At 49.6% G+C, this 23,554-nt stretch overlaps 3 protein-coding genes across 8 annotated transcripts; 1 reads left to right on the top strand and 2 right to left on the bottom strand.

Moving 5' to 3' along the window:
• Positions 1-19: 19 nt before the first annotated feature.
• arl6ip1 (ARL6 interacting reticulophagy regulator 1) lies at positions 20-8,432 on the bottom strand. The gene is made up of 6 exons (XM_086186109.1): positions 8,272-8,432; positions 7,228-7,361; positions 5,813-5,932; positions 4,041-4,158; positions 2,911-2,995; positions 20-891 (listed from the first exon to the last, which is right to left on the bottom strand). Exons 1-6 carry the CDS (start codon positions 8,305-8,307, stop codon positions 773-775), a joined length of 612 nt encoding a protein of 203 aa, XP_086042235.1. The 5' UTR covers positions 8,308-8,432; the 3' UTR covers positions 20-772.
• Positions 8,433-9,052: 620 nt separating this feature from the next.
• tmem220 (transmembrane protein 220) lies at positions 9,053-11,146 on the bottom strand. Its single transcript, XM_086185850.1, has 6 exons — positions 10,777-11,146; positions 10,678-10,707; positions 10,535-10,595; positions 9,612-9,735; positions 9,441-9,500; positions 9,053-9,354 (listed from the first exon to the last, which is right to left on the bottom strand). The coding sequence occupies exons 1-6, from the start codon at positions 10,957-10,959 to the stop codon at positions 9,222-9,224; spliced, it is 591 nt and encodes a 196-aa protein (XP_086041976.1). The 5' UTR covers positions 10,960-11,146; the 3' UTR covers positions 9,053-9,221.
• Positions 11,147-12,163: 1,017 nt separating this feature from the next.
• On the top strand, positions 12,164-23,196 carry map2k4a (mitogen-activated protein kinase kinase 4a). 6 transcript variants are annotated; one of them, XM_086185843.1, is made up of 13 exons: positions 12,164-12,609; positions 14,284-14,319; positions 15,602-15,634; positions 18,097-18,199; positions 18,292-18,466; positions 19,126-19,245; positions 19,348-19,467; positions 19,554-19,605; positions 19,687-19,814; positions 21,324-21,401; positions 21,993-22,141; positions 22,251-22,296; positions 22,565-23,196. In XM_086185843.1, the coding sequence occupies exons 1-13, from the start codon at positions 12,459-12,461 to the stop codon at positions 22,676-22,678; spliced, it is 1,305 nt and encodes a 434-aa protein (XP_086041969.1). In that variant the 5' UTR covers positions 12,164-12,458; the 3' UTR covers positions 22,679-23,196. The 6 variants fall into 6 exon arrangements, with proteins under 6 accessions (XP_086041969.1, XP_086041971.1, XP_086041970.1 ...); XM_086185847.1 differs by lacking the exon at positions 12,164-12,609 and adding an exon at positions 12,633-14,045; XM_086185845.1 differs by lacking the exon at positions 15,602-15,634 and having other exon boundaries at positions 18,109-18,199.
• The last annotated feature ends 358 nt before the right edge of the window (positions 23,197-23,554 follow it).

Here is a 23,554-nt window from a genome sequence, read left to right as displayed (position 1 = left end):
AAATAATCTACAAACAGCCTCAAAGATTAAAATCAAACTTTATTCATTTCTGTAAAGATGTCTGATAAACACGATGACATGAGTTGAAGACAGTGATCAGACCAGAGACGAGGACGCTGAGGAGGAGAGGACACAGATATTGACTGACAGGGACAGAGACAAGTCTATTTACAGAGGCGCCCCACGCCAGCGCAGCACGGTGGGGTCCCAGACCAGCTAGCAGGCACAGCAGCAGGCTTGCATCTACAACAGTTTCACTCCTGCGAGCTCTGCTGTCGCTCCAGTTTTGTTTTCAGCGCTCTATTTAAATACAACTGAAGCAGAATGAGAAGAAACCAGATGACCTGAAATCACCCTCAACCAAATACTGTGAGGTTAAAATGATGCAGTAATGCTACAAACTGCTCAGTAGTCACGTTACAACGGGGAATGAATTAAAAACATTACTGACGTCGTAAAATGAAGCACACCCAAACTAAGAAACGTGCAAGACATCACCTTCATGTGCACGTCGAAACATAACGAAAGAACATGTGACAACATCAGTAACATGGCGGCTGCATGCACAGCAGATAAAGAGAAAAACGACAGTGACGTGTGTGTGTGTGGGGGGGGGGTGTCAAATGAAACTTAGCCAATGAGTGGAAAAAAAAAGTGTCTTGCTCTGTAGCAGTCTGAGGAAGCTCATCACTTCCTCTTCCACCAAACAACTTCCTTCCACCTTCTCTTCTGTGGTGTTTTGGTTCAAGATTCCATCTTCCTTCACGTTCGTCTACTCGTTCTTCTTCTCCTTCTGTTTGAGCAGTTTGTTGATCTCCCTCTTGGCCATGGAGGCGTACTTGGTGATGACGCCGTGCTGGTTGAGGCCAGGCAGCAGCAGCAGGAAGCTCACTGCAGCACACAGACAAACGTCAGATTTTCAGCTTAATATCGAAGAACAGATGATGTCACTTCCTCTGGCCAGTGAGCCCCACTCTTCTAGGAGTGTCTCGTGGCATGTTGTCCCTCGTTCACTTTTGTCTGTTAACATTTTGCTATGCAATAGCAAAGAAGCTCGCAGCTGAAAACCCTTCTGTCTCACCAAAAACTAATCCAACAAATGACGGCGTCAGGAGTTACAGCCTCAGCTGGTCAGACTCACCACGGTGAACAAGTACTGGGCAAGCGTTCACATCGCCTACTGGTCGGCCATACTGGCCAACTGATAGATTCGAAACTGGAAATGACAAACGACTGGAATACTTTTGCTCTTCGTCCTGCAAATCATTCCAGCGTTCAGAGTCATGAACCCCGCTGCAGACTGGACACCTGGGACCTGTCCTCCCGTACAACTCCTGTTTAACCACAGCTGGTTTAACTGGGAGCTCATCTCAAAGTCTGATACTGGATTACAAACTGGAGGAGTAGAGCTAGAAAACACCGGGCGAGTCCCAGCAGCCCCACACAGACCGGTGTTGTCCTGTCAGGGAGGGCGGGTGCAGCCCTGCAGACACTGGTGATGAAGTGGAGCACATGATCCACTCGTGTTTATCAGGACAACACTGCTGCTAGGCAGCTGATAAACCAGCAGCATAAACAAAAACAACTCCCCGTTTTCATATCAAAGCTTTTCTGCATTCCAACTTCACGCTGAGGTGCAAGAGTGGACGGCAGTAAATGCGTCCAGCTTGTCTCAGGTGGGCTGAGCTGGTCGGAGGAGCCTGTGGCCAGCCTGCAGGTGATGTGACCGCCAAGTCTGAAAACAGAAGCTCTTAAATCAGGGGTGGGCAACCCTGTGCCATGGAGGGCCGTGTGGATGCAGGTGTTCCTTCCAACCAAACACTAACAGGTGATTCCACTGATGAACACTCTTCTGTGGCTGAAGATGTGTTCATCAGTGGAATCACCTGTTAAAGTGTTTGGTTGGAAGGAACACCTGCATCCACACGGCCCTCCATGGCACAGGGTTGCCCACCCCTGTCTTAAATGAAGCCAGTGAATCTTTCCAAAAGACGACTTTGTTGTTCCAGAGTCACGCAGCCTCTGAGGTCAGTCGTTCTCATGGTTTCACTGGGACAAGAATACGTGAAGCGTCTCCAGTTCTCCAACTGATACTAGCTTCCAAACAGCTGGCAGACCTGCTGACTCATCAACTGTTGCTTTGCCTGCTGAGCAGCTGCTGGACTGATGGCTTTGTCCTCCGTTTATTGACAGCACACAAACGCTGACGCATGATGTCAGGTTACTTTTCTTCTCAGTTCTGGAGGACAAACCTCCCCCAAAATGTCACTAGTAACACATGAGGCAGCAGCTCTGCAGGTATTGATCCCCATTACAGCAGCTCTGAGTCACAGAAGCAGGAAGTCTGATGATGAAGAGCCAGAAGTCATCTGATGAGGAAGCTGCTGCAGCTTCACCATGACAGTTACGATAAACCTGCTGCTCGTCAAGGCAGCATGAACACATAAGCAACAACGCTTCCCAGCAGCTGCTGACGACCACAGATGAAGCTTCCCCTTCGTGCCGAGTCAGGGGAGGAGTCAAATCTTCAGCTGAGTCAATACTGAAGATCATTATTCCAATCAGCCTGATTTGTCAACTCTGACAAACACATTGTGGTCAAATCCTCATCCAGCCTCAGAAAGACCACAACTTGTAGTTAAAGTCTCCTTTGTACATCGTCCCAGAGACAGACAAGCTAGGGACTCCCCCATGGAGCTGTGACCCAGGCTAGTTAGCTTAGCACAATGACTGGTAGTGGGTGGGAAGTGTTAGCATAGCTCGATCTTTGCCTGCATTAATATAACGAGGGTTGTGAATATCACAGGTTATGATTTACTATCTAAAAATGACGAGACCACATGTTTACAAAGGACACGCCAGCACCGAAGATGCTGACATCACAACAAGCATCGGTCCAGTGATACCAACCGATCAGGTAGGTGAGGAACAGGTTGTGGACCTGCTGCCCGATCCAGGCCACCGCCAGCAGGCTGCTGATGACTGAGGCAAAGTACTGCAGAGAGAAACCAGACATTAGATTCTCACCAACATCCACCATCAGCTCAAAATAAAAGACCGTCAAGAGACAGAATGTAGGCTACAGCGGCAAGTGTTCACGCTTGTTATTGGTAGAAACCCAGTTTACACAGCCAGTAACCCAGTTTGAGGGCTGCTAAGTGGAGCAGCAAAGCCAAATCAGCTGAGGATATTTTTATCGAGAGCACACCGGGTTCATTGAGCTTCACGCTGCTTCATGTTGACGCTGTCGAATTACCAGCTTTTAAAGGGTTGAAATCTCTCTTCTAGCTCGTGGAGGAGCAGGAGAGTTGGACTAAAGCAGCAGCAGGAACATTTCAACTGGTTATGCAACCTCATGGATAGAGTTTGGTGATCTGTTCTATTTTCAGATCCTTCAATTCTGCTGAATGGAGAACAACGATTCACAATCCAAAAGTGCAAAGGGTGGGAGGAGTTACACCTGACGGGCAGCGAGCGCAGCAGACAGAGTTGAGTTAGCAACAAAGACAAACACACCACAATGCACATTAAAAAAAGCCCAAAAGCAGCAGTCTTAGTCTCTAAGTGGTCCAAGGTACCGGGGACCGTTATTACTGACGGACGCAACCTTGCTGTCATACAACTGTTAATGTGGCTTGGTGAGTGGGTTCCATCTTACACGGTTGAGAACATGCGACACTTATTGAACTCCAACTAAATGTTAAGTCGATCCAATCATCTTTGGAAAAAAACGAATGTGATCCGTCCAGTCGGCCACAGATTCAGGATCCAACTGCCAATGAGAAGAAGCCCGGCTGTGAGTGAGCGAAAGACGCGTCGTTTCTACGCAGAGCTGGTGAACGTCTGCTAGTCGCCCTGCAAGCAGGTGAAACCAGAGAGTCAGAAGCTCAGGAGTTACATCACCAGCATGACGACAACGATGCACCGCCATCACACAAGTTACATCACAAACACATGACCTCAGTGCTGCTCGTGAAATGGCGGCGTTCAGAGGAAACAGCCTTCATTCTGAGCAGCCCCTTTAATAGTAAACCTTTTACCATTTTTGGTTTTTCCTCTTTGAGAGCGCAGAGGCGTTTCCACCAGCCGATGATGCGACGCTGCGTCTTCACCAGGTTGCCACAGATCTCATGGAAGCGCTGCTGCTGCTCGGTGGTCCTGCAAACCAGGAAGCTTCAGGTCAGCGGCATCATTAGAAAACTTTCAAGCTGAGATTCCTGACAAACTCAGCAGGTGACAGGCAGCCTCCCCACCAGCTGCTGGTGGAGAGGGCGTGTTTGTTCAGGATGACAGCAGACCTTTGAGCCCAGAACCAGTGAGAAGACGCTCACAAAAAGGTAAGGAGGCTAAAGCTAGCATAGCATAACTCAAGGTTTGAAATTATAATTTATTGTAACTGAAATTATCTGGTCTAAATCGACAAGATCCAGTGTCTTCATGTTGATCAGTTGCTCCTGCTGGCAAAGTCTGTAGGATAAAGTAGGAATACTGCAGCTCACTGGTTGAGACAAACCCACCACTTCCTCTGCTGCCAAGAGAGCGACAGAGAGAATGTGTGTCTACTACTGACCAAAGAATGCAGCATCAGTTTCTTTGTCAAGAAGAGAGCGCCGTGCTTCAGCTCTCGTCTGTTAAACGGTGAAAGGCTACCTCTGAAAAGCTGAGGGAGCCATGGTCACAGGCAACGTCTCCTTCTGTGACTGAATATCAACGTGCTGGAAGAGTAGAAGAGTGAGAGACCGACGGAGGAAAGACAGGCAGCTGGGAGAAGAAGTGCCCTTCACTTTCTGCTTAGCCATCACCCACTATTTTAATCAGTGGTGTCAGGAGGTCAAGCAGAGACCACGACTACACACACATGTGGTTGTTAGTGCCCTGCTCACTCCGCAGTCCAGCAGGTAGAAACATCCTAAAACACCTGTGACAGCTCATGCCGTTGCCTCCAACTGCAAAATGTTCAGCAGGGTGGAGCGCTGCAGGGTGGAGCGCTGCAGGGTGGAGCGCTGCAGGGTGGAGCGCTGCAGGTCGGCTCAGCTGACGCAGGTTATATTGGGAGAGGCTGACAGTGTTGGGGGGGGGGGGCGGGGGCAGCACATGTCGGTTACTTGATCTTGTTCCGAGTGTCTGCTGGTCTCACTACACAGCTGAGCCGGTCAAGGACTCGGTCAGTTCCATCAGAGGCTGGACACGTCCTTGGAGGTGTCAGGTGACATCTCAGAGTGGAGTGAAGACACTCCAGTCAAGAGTCTGCAGGACGGGACTCCTCGTTTCAGACAAAAGTTTGACCAGGGTCCACGGCATCGTGGTGATGCTGGGGTAGACCATCAGGGCACTGGGCTCCTGCCCAGGTTGACAGCCAGTAATTCAGCCTCTGACAACACAGCATCTCCCTGGTGTGGCTCACTGGCTTGGTGAAGCACTGGACTGACGGTGCCGTTTGGAGCTGAGCTCTAGCAGCTCGGCAGCACCGAGGGTACGACCCAACCGAGCCATAGGGTGCAAAGCAAACAACTACAGCTTTTCTGCTGTTGTTTTAGAGATATAAAAAAAACAAAAACACAACACCAGGTCACATGACAGGGAGGCAATTGACTTGGACTTCTGCAAAAGTCTGGCGTTTGACATCTGGACTTCACAGTCCGGGGAAAAACCTCCTTTAAGGCCTGTTTAACTATTTTTAGTGACATACAGACGCCCTTATTGTGTGCAGCTCTCCGTGACTTCAGAGAGAAGATCCTTTCTCAGCCCCAACAGCGCAGGCAGCAACGCTCCCTCCAGGGTTGATAAAGCGGTGTCACGTGGAGGCTCTCACCACTTATTGGAGCCGAAGACTCTAGGCGCGAGGGTGGGCACCAGGTAGTCGGCCAGGCAGAGGAGCATGATGGTGCAGGACAGTCCGGTCAGAACCGACGGGTCCAAGTAGTAAATCAGCCTGGAGGGAGAAACGCAGCAGTCAAAAAGTCATCAAGTCACTTCCTGTTTCACACCAAGAACAGAAACTGAGGCAGTGGAGGGGAGGACGACCCTCCTGATGGTGGTCAAGATGCTGAAGCAGGAGAACAGCGAGCAGCCTGTCAGGCTTCTGCTGGTGAATAATTCAACTGCAGAAATGATCTGACCAGCCAAAGAATGGTGAAACTTAATCTTATTAAAGAAAATCTAATCTTTTAATCTAAACAGTTTACTTCTTCAGCCAGTATCAAAAGCAATGGCGGATTTCCCCTCCTGTCTTTCACAAGCTGTTTTGAAACAGATGCTACATAAGTTTGGCAGTAAAGGTCCCCAGAGTTACCATCTCAGGGCTGTCGTCGAGTGCTGATGCCTGGCTGGGTTTACACACCTTTTTTAATGTCATCTTTACTTCTCAAACTTCTCCAGGGCTAAAACTTTTTCACTATGAAGCTCTGTGCTTGGTTAATACGTTTGAGGGGGAATGTGACTGGGCAGCTCAGGCTCTTAAGATTCAGCTGATGCCAAACCAGTCACCATGAGGCAGCACAATCAGCCGGCTTATAACCAACACACCCCCCCCCCCCCACTTTCAAAGGTCCAGACAATCAGTAATTAATTCCAAAACACAGTAATAAAATACGGAGGTTCTGACAAAGCTGGACATAAATGGAGCGTTGAATGTTCTTTATAGAAACCTTCAAAACAGGCGCAGTCTCAAATACGTTCTGGCTGAGACGTCAGGCCGTTCTGTCTGCTGGTCTTGAATGTGACCGGCGTTACGTCATCTCATATTGCCACCACATGATGTTGCAAATGCATTCTGCCTCGGCTCCGAGAGCTCTGGCTTCGGGCGCCTTCAGCCGGGACCCTCGACACTCCACAGTACTTCTTTCATGAGAGGCAGATGGAACAGCTCGGAGCGCTCCGGCTTCAAGGGTCGCCACTCTCCGTCCTCCTGCCTCATGCGAAAGACGACTGGAGTCATGGAGGAGCTGCAGCAGCCTGGGGCTACAAATCGTAACCATACACCAGTGAGGAAATGTCCTCTACCTATGGAACTGACTCGTGTCCCTCCATCGCTTTCTGACCAGATGAGGTCACTGAGCCCTGATGAAAAACAAGCTTCCTTTCTGTGTTTCAGTTTTAATCCCATCCAGCTGAGGCTTATTCAGGTCTTAGTCCTGTTACAGACACATCTCCCTGCTCAGAGGAGGAAATGTGTGCAATGCCCAATATGTACCCAGCTGTGAGGGCAGCACACAGTAACAGACTCACAAGAAGAGCACGGTGGTGGCGGCCATCAGGGCTCCGGGGAACCACGGCTTCTCCCAGCGAAGGACACGATCCCCAGCCAGGATCACCTCACCCCAGCCCTGCAGCTGCTCCTCCAGCTGGGCGGTTTCCTGAGCCTGCAAGCGCGCGCGCACACACACACACACACACACACACACACACAAAGGTTAGGGAGCTAACTTTCTATGCTCAAGCAGCTCAACTAATTAAAAGGACCGGGATCCCCCCTGAAATCAAGGACAGGTTCCTCCAGGGAGGCAGCAGGGGACACCACTGCTCAGCCTCATGAATGTGGAACAGGCTGGAATCACAAATGTGAAAATGGCACTTTGACTTGGTTTGGTCCGGAAGAAGTGGTGGAATATCTGGTAGTTTAAACTGATAAAAGTACACCTGAACCTGTTGGACAAGATTTTAACTCCTCGGGTTCAAGGCCACAGCGAAGCCAATCGTTGAGAAGAATCAAAAGAGAAGTTTAATAATTCAAACACGAGTTGTAGCAAATCTTAACTTTGACAGCGCACGAGCAGAGGGCTGAGCTAGCTCGAAATATATCCAGTAAAAACCACCAGCCTTCACTTCAGGCACATATCAACCGCTGGAGGGAAACGGCCGGATCGAGATCCAGGTTTTTAAGTCTCGGGTGTGACGACTCAACAACGACCGTCTTCAATGATCCCAACTAGCCCTTCAGTGTCGGTTCAAGTCGAAGGAGCAGCTTTACAAATCGGATTCGAGGTGTGAAGCTCTTTGGTACGTGTAGCTGCTGCTAGCTAGGCGGCTGCCGCGGAGCTAATTAGCTTAGCCGCACTAACCCGCGTGCTGGGCGGTGCGTTCTGACGGCTGCTGGGACTCGAATTCGCCTAAAGACTAATTAGTTCGGTCCCCAACAATGTGATGTTCACGGTAACGATAACATTCACACGCGGGGATGCAGTTCAACGTCTCCCAATTAGCTGCGACCGCTAAACACGACCCTTCCACAACTACAACTCGTTAAGACGAAACGCAGGATCCGACACTCACCAGCATATTGGCACTTTTATTGTCGCCTTCAGTCATCGTTAGTTAACTAAGACGGGTTAGTTCTCTATTAATAAGTTAATTAAGTTTCAAGGAAACGAGCCCTGCCGTTCACACGCCTCCCCTCGAAGCGCCTCGGAGTCTGTGACGGTTGTTCGGACGTTGGCAGGATGTTTTTATCTCGCGACCTACGCCCGTGGCATTCTGGGAATTATAGTTTTACCCTCCTCGAGCCGCAGCACAGCTCCTGGACTCCAGGAGGAGCTCCCGCAGGTGTCAGCAGTCTGTGACTACTCTTATATAATACAGAAGCACGAGGGCGGAAATGATAATGGTTCACTGCAGTTCAAACGGAGATTAATTTTCTCTGAATTTAGTTTAAATAAATCAGGAAGTTTTTAAGTTTAGAGTTTGACTCTTCCCATGCCGCTTCCATGCACTTATGACAGTCATGTAAATGTATTCTTTGCAAATGAAACGCAAAACAAATCAACCCTTTTTATTGTATAGTTGAGTGTTTTGATGTATCTTTTGTGTAAAAGGAGCCAAGTCAGAGGAACTTTCCTCCTTGGCGCTCCGGCAAACACACGGGAACTAAAATCCAGACATTTTGATACAGGCTGCTTCCTCTGCTGTCAGACGTGATCAGTCAGGATCACATTTAGACGTGTGTGTGTGTGTATATATATACACTCTCACAATGTAAAGAAAGTGAACTTGACTCAACGTGTAATGAATTGCCCCCCTGACCCCTGACCCCGGCTCCAGCCCTCCATCAGCCTGGTCCGTGCCACACCGTGCTGAGTGTTGACGGACACGAGTGACATTTACAGGTTCATTTATTTCAGTTTTTCATATTTACACATTTTAATATTGTAAATTTTTTATTATAAAATTCATATAAAAATCATCCAAAATGACACATTTGATCCTACGAACTACACGCCGCCGCACTACAGGGCAGACCTGCAGTGCGAGGGCCAGCTGGTCGTGAGCTCCCGGTGGACGTAGAAGTACAGCCACGTCACCAGGGGGAAAACCGTGATGGCGATGGCTGCGGAGAGTCGCAGTGCCCCCACCGGCGCCCTGACACAGATGAAACAGACAAAACTTTATCAGCGGCGAACTTCAGAGCCGTTACCCAGGTTTAATAACAGGAAGTGTGACATCACCTTCCAGAGTGGCGAGACAGGAGTAGCCAGACCAGAGTCAACATGAGGCCAGAGAACTCTCTGAAGGACGAAACCACAACAAAAGTCACTGCTGCTGACACGTTCAGCCCAGGTGAACCCTCACCTGGACTCTTTACTCAGTGAGTCAATGACACAGGGGGCGGGGTCTACCTGCCCTCCTCCTGCTGGAAGACGTCCGTGATCTGCTGTTTGTAGAGCGTCCATCCCAACACGGCGACGACGGCACTGCAGATCATCACATGGAGGTCAGCGAGGTGTCTCCACGGTAACGTCTCTGCGACACACAACACTCATATAAGTTCCTAGATCTGTTGACATGTCATTCGACATGACGAGCCGCTACAGGTCACCTGACGCAGTCCACCACAACCATCAACCCCCCAGGAAGACACTTGTCTCATGGCTGGTGGACATGATTGCAGTTTCAGGAAGGCCATGTTTGAAATGTTTGGGCAGAAGTAACCAAAGGGTGGACGGCTCACTCAGGTGTTTAACTGAGTCACCTGTCGCTATGGTGACAGCCAGCTGTCAGGAAGTTAACCAAAGTTTCTGATGGGAGGTTTTTACCTGCTAGCATCTGACCAGACACCAACATTGCTGCATATCCTAGCAGTTCTAGGTGAGTATAATCAATCACATCCTGGAGACTGAGGTGGTTGTACTGCGTAGTACTATGTAATACTACAAACCATTCTACCTCCTCACTGCCAGAACGTACGGTTGGAGAACCTCCATCACTACCCCACGAGAGCCCAATGAGATCATAAAGGAGATTTGTAATGTGGGTTTCTGGGTAAAATGGCGGCTACGTGTAAACACAGGACCGCAGCTTCCTACTGATTGACCTTTTGACCTTTCGCTGGTTTGAAACATGATCCTAAATTTACAATCACCTTGTGTGAGGTTGTTTTTTTTTTTTTTTTGGTGGATGTTCCCTTATCAGACAGAACACTCCTGCGGCTGGGAGCAGGTGACCACTGACGAGTGTGACGTCAGTCTCCAGCCACCAGGTGGCGCTCTCGGCATCACACTAAAGCAGCCCAAGTGCTTGCTTCTGCTGACCACCTTCGTACCTGTCACGCGGGGGTTCCAGCAGGTGAGCGCGCACAGGCCCGCAGGTAGACCGTAACCCACCTGGAGCACAAACACCTGCGTCACTCAAACACGCTCAAAACCAGAAGGGAGTCAAACAAGTGACGTCAGCTGATCCACTCACCATCCACAAGCCCGCGTCCGGGTCGTTGACCTGAGCCGTTTAGAGGAGCAGGTCAGTTTGGCTGCAGAAGCGACAGACATGTGACGTAGCGGAACTCACCTGCACGTAGGTGGACAGAGCGAAGAACGTCGACATGAGTCCGTTGCACACGCGCCAGATCACGACGGACCGAGTCCCGCTGCTTCCCATACCAACTTTTTCCATCTTTTTGCCCCCCCCCACGTGCCAGTACGTGATGACGTCACGTAGGGGCCCTTCTGCCAGCGCGGGTTTGTTTGACATTGACCTCGCCGTGCCCACGGTACACTGACCTGTAAAACCAACGCGGTACTGACGTGCTTCCGGTTGGTATGCGGGTCCCCCGCGGTGTCACGAGCGACATTATCAACCTGGGGCGTGTTTGTGACATTAACCACCGCGTTCCCTTCTGGTGTGGACAAAAATCGGGATGCCCCGCACAATGAAACAGGCTCACGTACTGCAGTGGCAGCAAGCTTGCTTCACTGATTATACAGGGCACTTCCGGTATTGCCTGACAAAATAAAAGCATTGTCCCTTGTGGACGTTTTACTCGTGGATTGTTGATTAGTCTTACAATATTTATTATTTTTGTTAACAACAAATATCAAGTAAACACTGAACCCAACACTTAATTTGTGTCAGAAGGATCCTGATCAGCTGATCCAGTCTTCAGAAGTTATTGCAGAGTTTTGCAGATGTTACATGGAGGATTGTTACGGTATATTCAGAAATTACCTGATTGGTTACACACTACTCCTGCTGCTACAACTACAAGTAAAAAAATGATATTCATATATAATTTGAAGAGCAGAGAAGCAGTAATGGCTGCACAGTGGTCAGCACTGTCACCTCACAGGAAGAAGGTTCCGGGTTCGAGACCCGGCTGCAGCACGGGGTCTTTCTGGGTGAGTCTCCATGTTCTCCCTGTTCCTGCTGGGTTCTCTCTGGTACTCCAGCTTCCTCCACAGTCCAAAGACATCAAGAGGGACCAGGTTAATCCAGACTCTAAATTGACCGTAGGCGTGGCTGTGAATGTGACTGGTTGTTTGTCTCTGCATGTTGGCCCTGCGATTGACTGGCGACCTGTCCAGGGTGAACCCCGCCTCTTACCTGTAGCCGCTGGGATAAGCTCCACCCCCCGTGACCCTCAATAGGAATGTATTGAATCAGTTTTATTGGCCAAGTATGTTCACAACATACAGGGAATTTGACTCCGGCCGATGGTGTCACTCATGAAATTTGCAGGAAAAACATAAAATAAACATAAATAATAGAAAGTATATACACCTATATAAAGAAGATATGTACAAAATATGGTCAGTGGATGGATGGATGGAGGAGCAAAAAAGCTTTCCAAGGCAGTAATATTATGGCTCGTGACAAACCTCTACTTTAACGACATTTGCTTTTTATTTTGAAATCCAAATAGCGTAACATCCGGACTGGTCCGGACGAGTGTCGCGAGCTTGTGTGGGTGTTGACATGTCAGTGTCACTTGGTCAGCTGATTGCGGGCTAGCGCTGCTAGCTTTTGTAGTTAGCTTAGCCTAGCTGGATGTTTGTATTGCGAACATCATTACACACGTAGCTGTGAATAAAACTCACAACTTCGAATAAATCCACGTCCGTTAACACATTTTACACGCGTGGTACCGTCGCTGCCCGCCTGCACCGCGGCCCGGAGCTGTTGTGAGGGAGGCGGTGGTTCTACTGGCCGAGAGGTTGAAGTTGTCTCCGCGCTGCCGCCCGGCGGAGCTGCTGATGGAATTCAAACACACAACAATGGCGAGTCACAGCTCCAACAACTCCACAGCAGCGAGCAGCCTCAACAGCAGCAGTACCGCCGGACCGGGCCCCCACCAGCAGCTCCAGTCCCAGTCCCAGCACGTCACCACCCTCAGCAGCATGCAGGGTAAGTGGCGGCCGGACGGAGCTCGAATCAGCCGGGAGCTGAGCTCGCTCTGCGGCGTTGAAGGTGAACGCTAGCCGGGCTAGCCGCAGCAGGCGCAGGCTACTCCCAGGACCGACAAATAGCCCGAGGGGGAACGGTTCACGGTGTTCCCACTGAGCAACATCGGCGACGTCATCTTCAAAACGGCGTATTCCTCTACATGACCGTTTTTGTTGTTGTTGTGTCCCCCCCCCCTAGCATTTTGACGGTTTGCATCCGCGATGCAGTCGTTTTTTTCTGCGTGAATGCAATTTCGCCAAACTCAATTTAAAAATGCCAGATTTAAAAACGCAACTGTGAATAAATGTGTCACGGACGCACATTGGAGACGACACGCGTCATAAATTCAATGGAGGTGAGAGGAGAAACCGTCCCGCACTCGTGCAGTGTGGGTTACATCATCCGTTCGAGCTGCAGCACCCTTGACATTCATGACGTCTGTCGCTGGTAAATCAGGCTTCATTCATCGTCCATACAAGCCCAGTCAGTCCCACCGACTGGGAGCGCTGGTGATCCAGCTGCTGCACGTCGCCCTGGTGACAACAGAGCTGCTCACGTGCTAGTGAGAACACCTGGACACCTGGTGGATGGAGGCACGTGGAGCCCCGCCACAGAGAAGTTCATGTTAACATAAATGAAGACGCTGAAGGGTCATGAGAGAGTCTGATCACGATGGCGGTGGATTTCTCACCTGGTCGTTGTTTAATGGTCACAAACACCGACCAGGCGAGAAATCAGATGGAAACAAGTTTGCTTCTTTAGTTTTGGTGGCGTTCTGAGCCGCCAGACCCGTCACCCTGAAGGTCGCTCCGTGCTGGCTGCTCTGCAGCCGTCTGACATGCTGCTGTATGTTTTCTATGTACACTGACAAACACAAACTTCTACGTAGGAAGAGACGGTTCCATGAGTCACGCTGCTTCCTCACTGATGAAGAGATGAGGAAAACCCGCTCGTGTCAGGGAGGATCGACTCTCATCCACCGGACCGATTTCTGAGAGAATAACTAACATGGGACGATGCAGGTCACCTGCTGGCTTTGATACCGTCCATATTCCGTTGAGCCTGAGTGACACGGGACCAGAGATGGAGACGTGGGTGGAGGAGCTGAAGAATCCTCGAGAGGCCAAACAGAAATGCTCCGGTTGACTTCGACGAGGACCAAGATGGAGACGTTCGCTGCGTCGTCAGCATCTCAGCGCCCAGCAGACTCGTCGTTCTCTGAGTGGCCTCCTGCAGTATCCGAACCTCAGGAGGTGCCAGATGTGTCCATATCCCTTTATAGAGGCAGCGTTGTGCTGCTGCGGACTCCCAGCATGCACCTGGAGGACATATCTGTCTTTGGCACGGATTCTTGCAACAATCACCTCATTAAATCAGAATGGTGTTTATATTACAACGTGAGTCATGACACAGTAGTACTGCAGGTCCCTCTGCAAAGGTGGTAACAGTCTGCCCACTAGGGGGCGTCAGGCTGACAGACAAATGCCAGCAGTAACGAGGGATTTGTTGGCATGGCGCCACGGTGAAATCAGTGACATTTGAGACTATCGTGTGGTTTTGAGTGCTTGTCCTCAGGAATATGTGCGTCCTAAAGTACACAATGCTGTATTTTTACTGTCTCATTTTACCTTCCAGAGTCCAACACCTGCTGGAGATGTCAGAGCGAAACAGGTAGCTACAACTTTTACTGGCTTCGTAGAATAACAAGGTCATGGAAACGTGAAGCGGCTTGATGTGGCGAGACTGCGGATCAAATAGCAGTAAACCGCATCAGCTCTCGTGATCCAGCGGGCTTGAGGTCCTGATGATGTGAATTAACATGTTGGTCCCAACACAAGCCAACAATCAGCTGTAAGCTCCTTCAAGTGACGTCACGCCAAAACTGTAACTGGCCTTTCAGAGTGTTAGCCAGCTTCATTCTCACGAGCTAAGAGCCCGCTAACACCTGCTCACACCCACTCTCACTCCTGTGTTTCCTGGATCAGTCTTAGCATCAGCTGATTGATGGAACAGGTTTCAGACACCACCTGCTGTAAAACTTATATTTGTTGCCTATGATTATGAAATGAGAAATTGAGAGACCTGCCTGATCACATGATCCAAATCTTCCCCGCTGCTAGCTAACTAGCTAGCTAACTAGCCAGCTAGGCTGCAGTTCCATGTTGAGAGGCCAGATTTGGAAGCAGCAGCAGGGAGACGGAGGAGGAGGTGGAGCCTGGGCTCATCCCGCAGTGGGGAGGTTTTACATTTTTGAAGTGTTTAGCTGCTGCTAGTCTTCAGCCTCCATTTTCCTCATGGCTGGCGTTTCCCGGCCGCAGGAAGTCGTGCAGGGGGAAACGTCCTTGTGAGCGAGAGACACCTGGTCACTGAAAGGCGAGAGTGAGGCTCACCTGAACGTGCTAATGATTCTATCAGTGAGCCGATGCGAGCGCCTCCACTCCGCTGCTGCAGGACTGGTAACGACATCAGGACGGCGATGGCGAGGCAGAGCTCTAGTTTAGGTCTATTGCTCTTTCTTGGCCGCCCTTTAACCTTGTAATCTGTTTGTTCACATCTCTCCCCACTAATGTCGCTAACTGCTGACATGATGCTGGATGACGATGGTGAGCTGCCCCGAGAAAAGTTCCTCTTCAGCTGACATGTGTTTCATGAGTTCATTCATCCTCATTTCCTGTTTCACTTGCAGGTCGTTCTGCCTCCTTCATTCGCTGTCGCTGACATGCTTCATGACGCGCTCATGCATGTGCATGCTGATGCATTTAAACCTGCTTCAGTCAAAACAAGGCCAATTTCTGTGATTGGTCATCCAACATGAGATGATGTGTCAGCCTGCAGGATCCTCCAGTGGAGGAAGGAGCTTTGTTATCGAGGCTACTAACTAACTCAGAGACTTGACATGTTGGCCGAGTGAAGGTGAAATGTGAAGCAAATAAAGTTGTCTTCTCACCTCCAGGGTTTCAGATAAACCTGTCTGGAGCTCCCCCAAGTAAGCCACACCTCTTTTGCTTCAGCACCAACAGTTCTCATCCCTTTGTTTCTGCCTGACAGTCTGGTTGGGGGAGTCTGTCCTGCTGTTCCTAACTAATCCCGGTCCGGACTTCTGATGGCTTCAAGTAGGCTTGTGCCGGTAACAGAGTCCAATCGACCTCATTCACATGGCAACCAGGTTGCCGTGATGCCACACTTCGGGCGGGGAGCTCGACTGATGGATGCTGTCCCGCTGTCCCAGGCTGAAACCCTACAAACAAAGACAATCACATGTTACATAAAAATACAGGTTCCTGTGAGTAGAATGTTGTCTTCCTGCTTCAGCCAGGAAGTGGTTGATTGCTAACTTTAGCTGCTGGCTACATGCAGCAGGCGGGGCTCAACGGTCCTCCTTATTTATTAAACCCATGTAGTTTCTCAGATGCTGGTCAACCAGGAAGTGATGAATGAGAATTTGGCAGACTTTTTTTTTTTTTTAATTTCTTTTTATTGAAAATTTTAACAATAATTTTGCAAACATCTGGCATACATGAATTGAAACCATCCAATCACGCGACTTCAGATTACAACTGACGTCTTTCCCCAGTCTTTCATCTTGGAACAGAAAGAGGAGCTTAACCCTTTTATATATTCAAATAAAACTGTGCAACTGAAATAGCAGTCGTCCACTATCATCCAAAAGTGATGACCAATTCAATTTGGCAGACTTTTAACGTTTATACGCGTTTAAAAAATGTCGGACCGCCATCATCCATCACTCTAGCTTCCCTCCCTGAGCGTGATGTCAGAGCAAGATGGCCGCCGTGTGAATGTTTCCAGTGTTTTTTGACAGGAGGATTTGATGAAGCTGTGAAGGGACCCTCTTGTATTTTATGAAGAGTTTGATTTGAGAATCAGCTTCTTATTTAAAATCTACCTCAAAAATGAAGCTCAGATGAGTGTTTTTATTGGTCGGCACAAGCCTAAGTGATTTCTGACCTCTGACCTCAGGGAGCAGATCGCCAGCTACAAGAGTGCAGTCCTGACAGGTTCAGTGCCACTAACAAGCAGAAGTAGTGCCTGTCGTGTTTTTAACCCGGCTGGTGTGTTTTTGTTGTCCTTGGCATGGGGGGTGGGGTGGGGTGGGGTGGGGTGGGGGGGCAGCGCCTGCGTGTTCAGACAGGAAGCCGTGTCACTGAAGCCATGTTTTCCATTTTCTTGGAATCCAAGTGCAAACATTCTTGTGGTGATTATGGGCGGAGCAAGTGTGTGACACGTCCCACGACTGAAGGTGAAATCAAAGCAGTTGGCCTTGACAAGCATGTCTCCATCACCCCCACCCCACCCCCACCTCAGCGTCATGTTCACCTGCATTCTGGGTTGTGGGCCGTTGGGATCTTAGCTGCACCAGAAAGCTCTTCTGTTGTGTTACTGAGACCAGGGGTCACCAACCTTTGAGAGGCGGAGAGCTGCTCCTTGGGTACCAATGGATGTGAAGGGCCACCATTTTGACACACAGAGATTGTACTCACGCAAAATGTGTCTTTCACCTCTTTATAGAAGAACCTGTTTATACATGGAGAAATCTGGGACAGGCCTGTTGTCATTTTCAAATTCTCACCAATGCAAGTGTGATAAAAAAATAGATGCAGCTCACTGGTGAGTGGCGCTGTGGTGAGCTATTTTTAGAACAGGCCCGCGGGCGACTCGTGGTCCTTGCGGGCGACCCGGTGCTCGCGGGCACCACGTTGGTGACCCCTGATTTAGACTGAAGGATTTCCACGACACTGCTGCTAAATGCCCTGATGACACTCAGACGTCAGCCGAGCAGATCTGCGTACGCGCGGGTGTGTCGACCGCCGAGTGCTTTCACTGGTATTTGAAGTCAGTTTACTGAGAACGCCGCTGCCATCACCGGCGTCCTGAAACGTCCTGAGCACCACGCCTGCCGTCGTCGGCTGTCGTGGTGCTCAGGGCAGAGACGCTGAGACGTTCACAACATGACAGGACAGTCGCGCTCAGGAACTCGGACGAAACCCTTAAGCACGTTAAGAAAATGGAGCCAGTAAACTCAGCAGTGAGACAAACGCTCAGATCAGCTAAAACCAGTGACGACCTCCTTGTCGTGTCACGGTGAAGACGCGCCCACATGGACCTTCAGAATAGTTTGTGTTTGTGCGTTTTCATTTTAGTGCTGATTTACACAGAAATCTGGAGGAGAAGTTCTTAAGACACCCTAAGATGATTTCATGAGACACAAACATGCGGGCCAGGATGAAATTCTATCATTTCAATAAACCAAGACAAGATGAGTTTTTACTGGAAAGCAAATGTGGACGAGACCAGGTAGAACATCCCGTTTGCCGATGTGTTGTTTCTTTTTTATTGTCTTGTACTGCGAAAGCACCGTAGAACAAGATGTCTGTCTGTCCCACGTGAGAACGTCACGCAGCGTCTGACCTCCTGATCGATTCTTCTCAGGCAAACGTAAAGCCCTCAAGCTGAACTTTGCCAACCCTCCAATCAAACCCACCACTAGATTCACACTGAACACGGCCGGGCCTCCCTTCCAGAACCCGCACATGTGAGTAACCCTCATCTGCTGTCACTTCCCCACAAAGCGACCACCAGAACCACATTCACAGCTCAGAACGTTTCTTCATGTTTGTCCTGAAGAGAGCGGCTGAGGACACACAGCATCGAGTCATCTGGGAAGTTGAAGATTTCCCCGGAGCAGCACTGGGATTTCACGGCCGAGGACCTCAAAGACCTGGGCGAGATCGGCCGAGGCGCTTATGGCTCCGTCAACAAGATGGTGCACAAGCCCAGCAACCAGATCATGGCGGTCAAGGTGATTCTTGACCTCCCACAGAACACGCTAACAGCACAGCACGTGTTTGAGTGACCAGGACGCTGAGACAAGTTCCAGAATGTGAAGAAATGACAGTTTTGTCGGTGTGCCAGAGATTTAACAGCTTTACCTGTAGACCTCAGCATGTTAGCTGGCCAGAGTTACATGGCACATTTAGAACATCAGCTGACGACAGCACCTGCAAAACAGGACTATGAAAAGTTAGCATGCTAACTAGCTAGCACCTGGTTGCCCTCAGTCCAACATGAGGATAAAGAAACAGCGCCATCCAGAGGCAGCTTGATGAAGCAAACAAACCAGGTGTACTGATCTTGATTGGAGGCTACTTGCTAATGTAGCCAACCGCAACACAAACTGAAAATGGTGTCGCGTGTCATTTTTTCTGTGGCGGTTCTCTTGCTACTGTGGTCTGGCTAGCAAGCTAAAGCTACAACTCCCTCATTCAGACAAGACAAACTTCCTGTAGCTGATCGGATCCAAACTCCATTCAGAAAATTTAAAGTTGTAAACTTGTTGTCTTGTGGAAACACATGACATCATAACTTGCACGAGTCAGCACGATGATGTCATTACTTTGGCGTTGTTGTGACCTGGGTGCTTCCATTCAACATTTTATCGGTGCCGTTTTTCCGTCACAGAGAATTCGGTCGACAGTGGACGAGAAGGAGCAGAAGCAGCTGCTGATGGACCTGGACGTGGTCATGAGGAGCAGCGACTGCCCCTACATCGTGCAGTTTTACGGGGCTCTTTTCAGAGAGGTGAGTAGAAATCACCCTTCTGATGTATTTGACATTGTTTTAAAAAAAAAGGCATCAAACATGGATTGAAATGAATGTTCTTTATGTGTGTGTGTGTTCCAGGGCGACTGTTGGATTTGTATGGAACTTATGGCTACCTCGTTAGACAAATTCTACAAGTTTGTATATTGCTCGTTAGACGAGGTGATTCCAGAGGAAATATTAGGAAAAATAACATTAGCTGTAAGTTTTGTCCAACTTTTGTCCCTCCAAAGAATAAAGGAACCTATTGATCAGCTGCTGCTACTGAACTGTTTGTCTCTTTGCAGACTGTGAAAGCACTAAACCACTTAAAAGAAAACTTGAAAATAATCCACAGGGGTAAGAGTGTGTTTGTGCTGGAGAGTTCTCCTGACGCGCCTGAGTGCTGCTTCATCAGCTGTTCGTCTTCACCCTCCTCAGACATCAAGCCATCCAACATCCTCCTGGACAGGAACGGCAACATAAAGCTGTGTGACTTCGGCATCAGTGGGCAGCTGGTTGACTCCATCGCCAAAACCAGAGACGCAGGCTGCCGGCCGTACATGGCAGTAAGTACAACTGGCCTGGTGAGGTTCACACGTGATGACCTGGATTCTTGCTTGCTCCCTGTATTGATTCGGGATCCTGACCAGTGCTGGATTCCCGGGGTAGATGCTGACAGAATGAATACATGTAACCCTTCTTCGTAACATGATAAGACATGAAAGTAGCAAGGCAGCTCGCTAGCATGCTAATGTAGCGGATGACTTCACGCAAGACCGTCTGAAAGTTTTCAGACTGAGAGCTAAAACCCCACAGAGATCAAGCAGAGACGCAGGATTCTTTCTCATGTGATCAGTTTTCTGTTCATCAGCCCAGTTGTGTCAATGAGGTCGCAGGTTACACTCTGTCGGGGGGGGGGGGGTACATTGACATCCAGCCCCTCTCCCTCCTCCTCCCCGCCAGTAGTTTCCACTCTAAAATTGGAGCGGTGGTCAAAGGAAGGCTGAGGCAGGGTTTTTCTTTCAGGACCAGTTTGAACAGAAGCACCTCTGTGGTTCCTGTGTGCTGAGCTCAGAGCTCAGGTGCTGGATCACGGCGTGGTGGCGGAGAGACGCAGTGAGGGAGCCCAGAGTCAGTGGGCCGATGATAAACATCCTCTCAGGCCTCTGCAGTAGCTGGAGCTTTAACGTTCACTTATTACGATGATGTAAATGTTAATTTGACGAGTTTTGTCAGGAGACTCAAGAATAACGTCAGTATTGAGTCTCTCCTGAGGCCTCGGCGCTGCTGGCGACCTCCTGGAGCAGCCAGAACCCAAACGAGGAGCAATGTGGAAATCAGTAGCAGAAAGATGACGGGCAGCTACCGTTAGCTGTGCTAACACTTGTTAGAATAAAAATGAGACGAATAAATCTGGCAAGAATTGACGCGAGCACATGGAGAGGTTGTGAGACTTGTGATTGGCGGAGCTGGAGGTTGAGCGTGAGTTCGTGGCAGCAGTGATTCCAGAGTCTCAGCAGATGTGAGCAGCTGCTCCGTTTACTGCCGCAGCACTGCAGCACACGTACCACTCTGCTGGGTGACATCAGCCGCTAATTCAGGATCGCAAATGGGCCAGCGAGGTGCTTCCTTCTCCCAGAGCTGCCGCCACCGCAGCAGGATCCTGCTGCAGCCTTCTGGCTCGCAGCATCAGCGGCCGCAGACGGCGTGCTCTGATGAACTGGCTGAGGCGGTTTTGTAATCATACTGATGAGCTGCGTGTGTGTGGTCCCTCTGACTCGTTTATATTCAGGTCGTGTGACGTGATGTCATCATTAAAGCTTCTGCTCTCCATGTGATTGACATTTGTCTCATAAATGAACATTTCATGTGTTTACACACACACACACACACGTTTGAACCAGAACCAGAACCAGAACCGAGTCATGTACAGGTGTGGACCCCCCCACTGGAAATATGGCAGTGTGGCACTGATGTTCCTGTGGCCCACCAGTCACCATCACTCACCTGTTTTTTGCAGCTTCACCTGAGACTCTTGGTGATTTTGCTTCTTCTTTCTCCTGTTGCGTCTTCAGCCGGAGCGAATAGACCCGAGCGCGTCCCGGCAAGGCTACGACGTCCGCTCCGATGTGTGGAGTCTGGGGATCACGCTGGTGAGTTGAGCTGGACTCTGTTGGTTCGCTTCCACACTTGAGCTCTTTGGTCTCCCTCCAACCAATCCTGGGACCAAGCAAGCAAAACGGGGGTCCAAGTTTACCTCGGTACACTTGAGTTCTTTTGAGACCAAAAAAAGGAAGGAGGCAAACACGTTCATTAAATTGACTCACACATGTGAGACGAAGCGGCGAGTCCGTGGAGCTCCAGCGATCGCTGCTGATGCGTTGGGTTTCTGTGTTTGGTGATAAAGTGACAGTGTGAAAGCAAACTGGACCAACATGGTCCCCGCAGAACCGAGGCTGGCAGGGCCTGGTGTTCTCCAGAACTGTTAGCATCCATGTGTAGCACCAGACTCTTTTTCTCTCGTCCCATTTGAAGAGGTTGTTCCCATCCCTGAAGAACAGAGACCAACACCGGAGATCATTCACTGTTTCAGCTCAGTTCAGGAAGTGAGAGCCTCCGGTGACTCGCACATCACGTTAATGTGTTGACAAACTGTATAGACACGTGTTAGAACAACAGCTGGATGTAAGAGAAGGTTCTAGTGCTCCTCAGCACCCAGGCGTGTCTGACTGTGTGTTCTCCAGTACGAGCTGGCGACAGGACGGTTTCCCTACCCAAAGTGGAACAGTGTGTTTGACCAGCTGACCCAGGTGGTGCGGGGAGACCCGCCGCAGCTCAGCAACTCTGAGGAGAGACGCTTCTCGCCCAAATTCATCGCCTTCGTCAACGTGTGGTGAGGAAATGATCGGCCTGTCAGTCCAGTTGTTGGCTCTTCTGCCTCCCAGTGGACAAACAGCAGAACTGCAGCCTCGGGTGTTCTAACAGGTTTTTCCTCTCTGCAGCCTTACAAAGGACGAGTCGAAGAGGCCAAAGTACAGAGAGCTGCTGGTACGTCTGTGTCATCACTGCTGCATCAGGAGCTGCAGGGCTCCACCCCCCCACTCGTCTGCCTGATAAATATAAAGCGTATTGTATCTCTCTCTTCACTCCCCTGAGCCGATGTCTGTACTCGTTTATGCTGTAAATGGACTTTGAGTTCCAGAAAAAGTACCCACCAATATTATTATTATTACCAATGTCAGAGTACTTAGTTTGTACTGAAGACTTGATTTTTTGGGGAAGTTTGCTGATGATCTGGATGTTTCTGTTTCTCTAGAAGGATCCGTTCATCCAGATGTACGAGGAGCGCTCGGTGGACGTCGCCGGCTACGTTTGCAGGCTCCTGGATCAGATGCCGGCGTCTCCCAGCTCCCCCATGTACATGGACTGATGGCCGCATGAGAGGAGCATCCAGCAGAAAATAAACAACAAAAAAGACAACAAAGTAGACGAATCCTTGTGTAAATTTGTCAAATCCCTCATTGCAGTTAAAAAGAATTGTAAAGCTTTGAACATCTGCAATAAGAGAGGCACCATGTTGTTCATGTCTGTATAATATTAATATAACACACTTGTTTCTCTCATTCACACACACAAGCACGCACGTATAGCAGCTCGATCAATCAGTCAATCAATCATCTCCATGAGGACGCATCTCAGTGATTAGTGCAGAAAAAAGAACCTGGACCGTGTTTCTAGCTCTGACAGGGATCTGGGACTCCTCCACCTCCTCCATGTTCTGTGAATGAAAGCCTTGTGTTTGGTATCTTAGTGACTCGTTGCTTCTCGGGGTTGGAAGGCGGGTTTGAAGGGGGTCAGAATCACGTTAGAACTGCAGTCCTGTCGGCGCCGCTCTTCTCTGTGTGAAACGGCGGCGCGGCAGACAAATAAATAAATAAAGAGAGAAAGAAAGCCAACGTGCCTCCTGTCCTGGTTTATCAGGTGTGCCGCTGATTAAAGGTGGTTCCACCCTCCTGGTGGGCTCTCATTGGTGCCCACGGTTGCTATGGTTACAGAGCCACTGGGATGTTAGTTTGTGTATTCTCATTATATTATGGCTGGACACACAGCTTTAGTAGGTCTTTGTTTTTGTTTCAATATAGGATTTTTTTGTTGTTTATGAAAATGAGGTTTAATTTGTAGCCCCTTGTTTCCCTCACGCAGCCCCCCCCCCCCAGCCCCGAAAGCCGCTCTGATTGGCCCAGCGTATTCAGTCCACCAATGAGGGCCATGTCCCTGCTACGTCATCATTAAATGCCGGACGTAA

The sequence above is a fragment of the Aulostomus chinensis genome, chromosome 18 (assembly GCF_037954235.1).
Source record: "Aulostomus chinensis isolate RoL2024-O1b breed Wild chromosome 18, RoL_Achi_v1.0, whole genome shotgun sequence".
NCBI classification, from domain to species: Eukaryota; Metazoa; Chordata; class Actinopteri; order Syngnathiformes; family Aulostomidae; genus Aulostomus; species Aulostomus chinensis.
The sequence above is the reverse complement of the archived record's forward strand: the minus strand, read 5'-3'. Positions and strand labels throughout refer to the sequence as shown.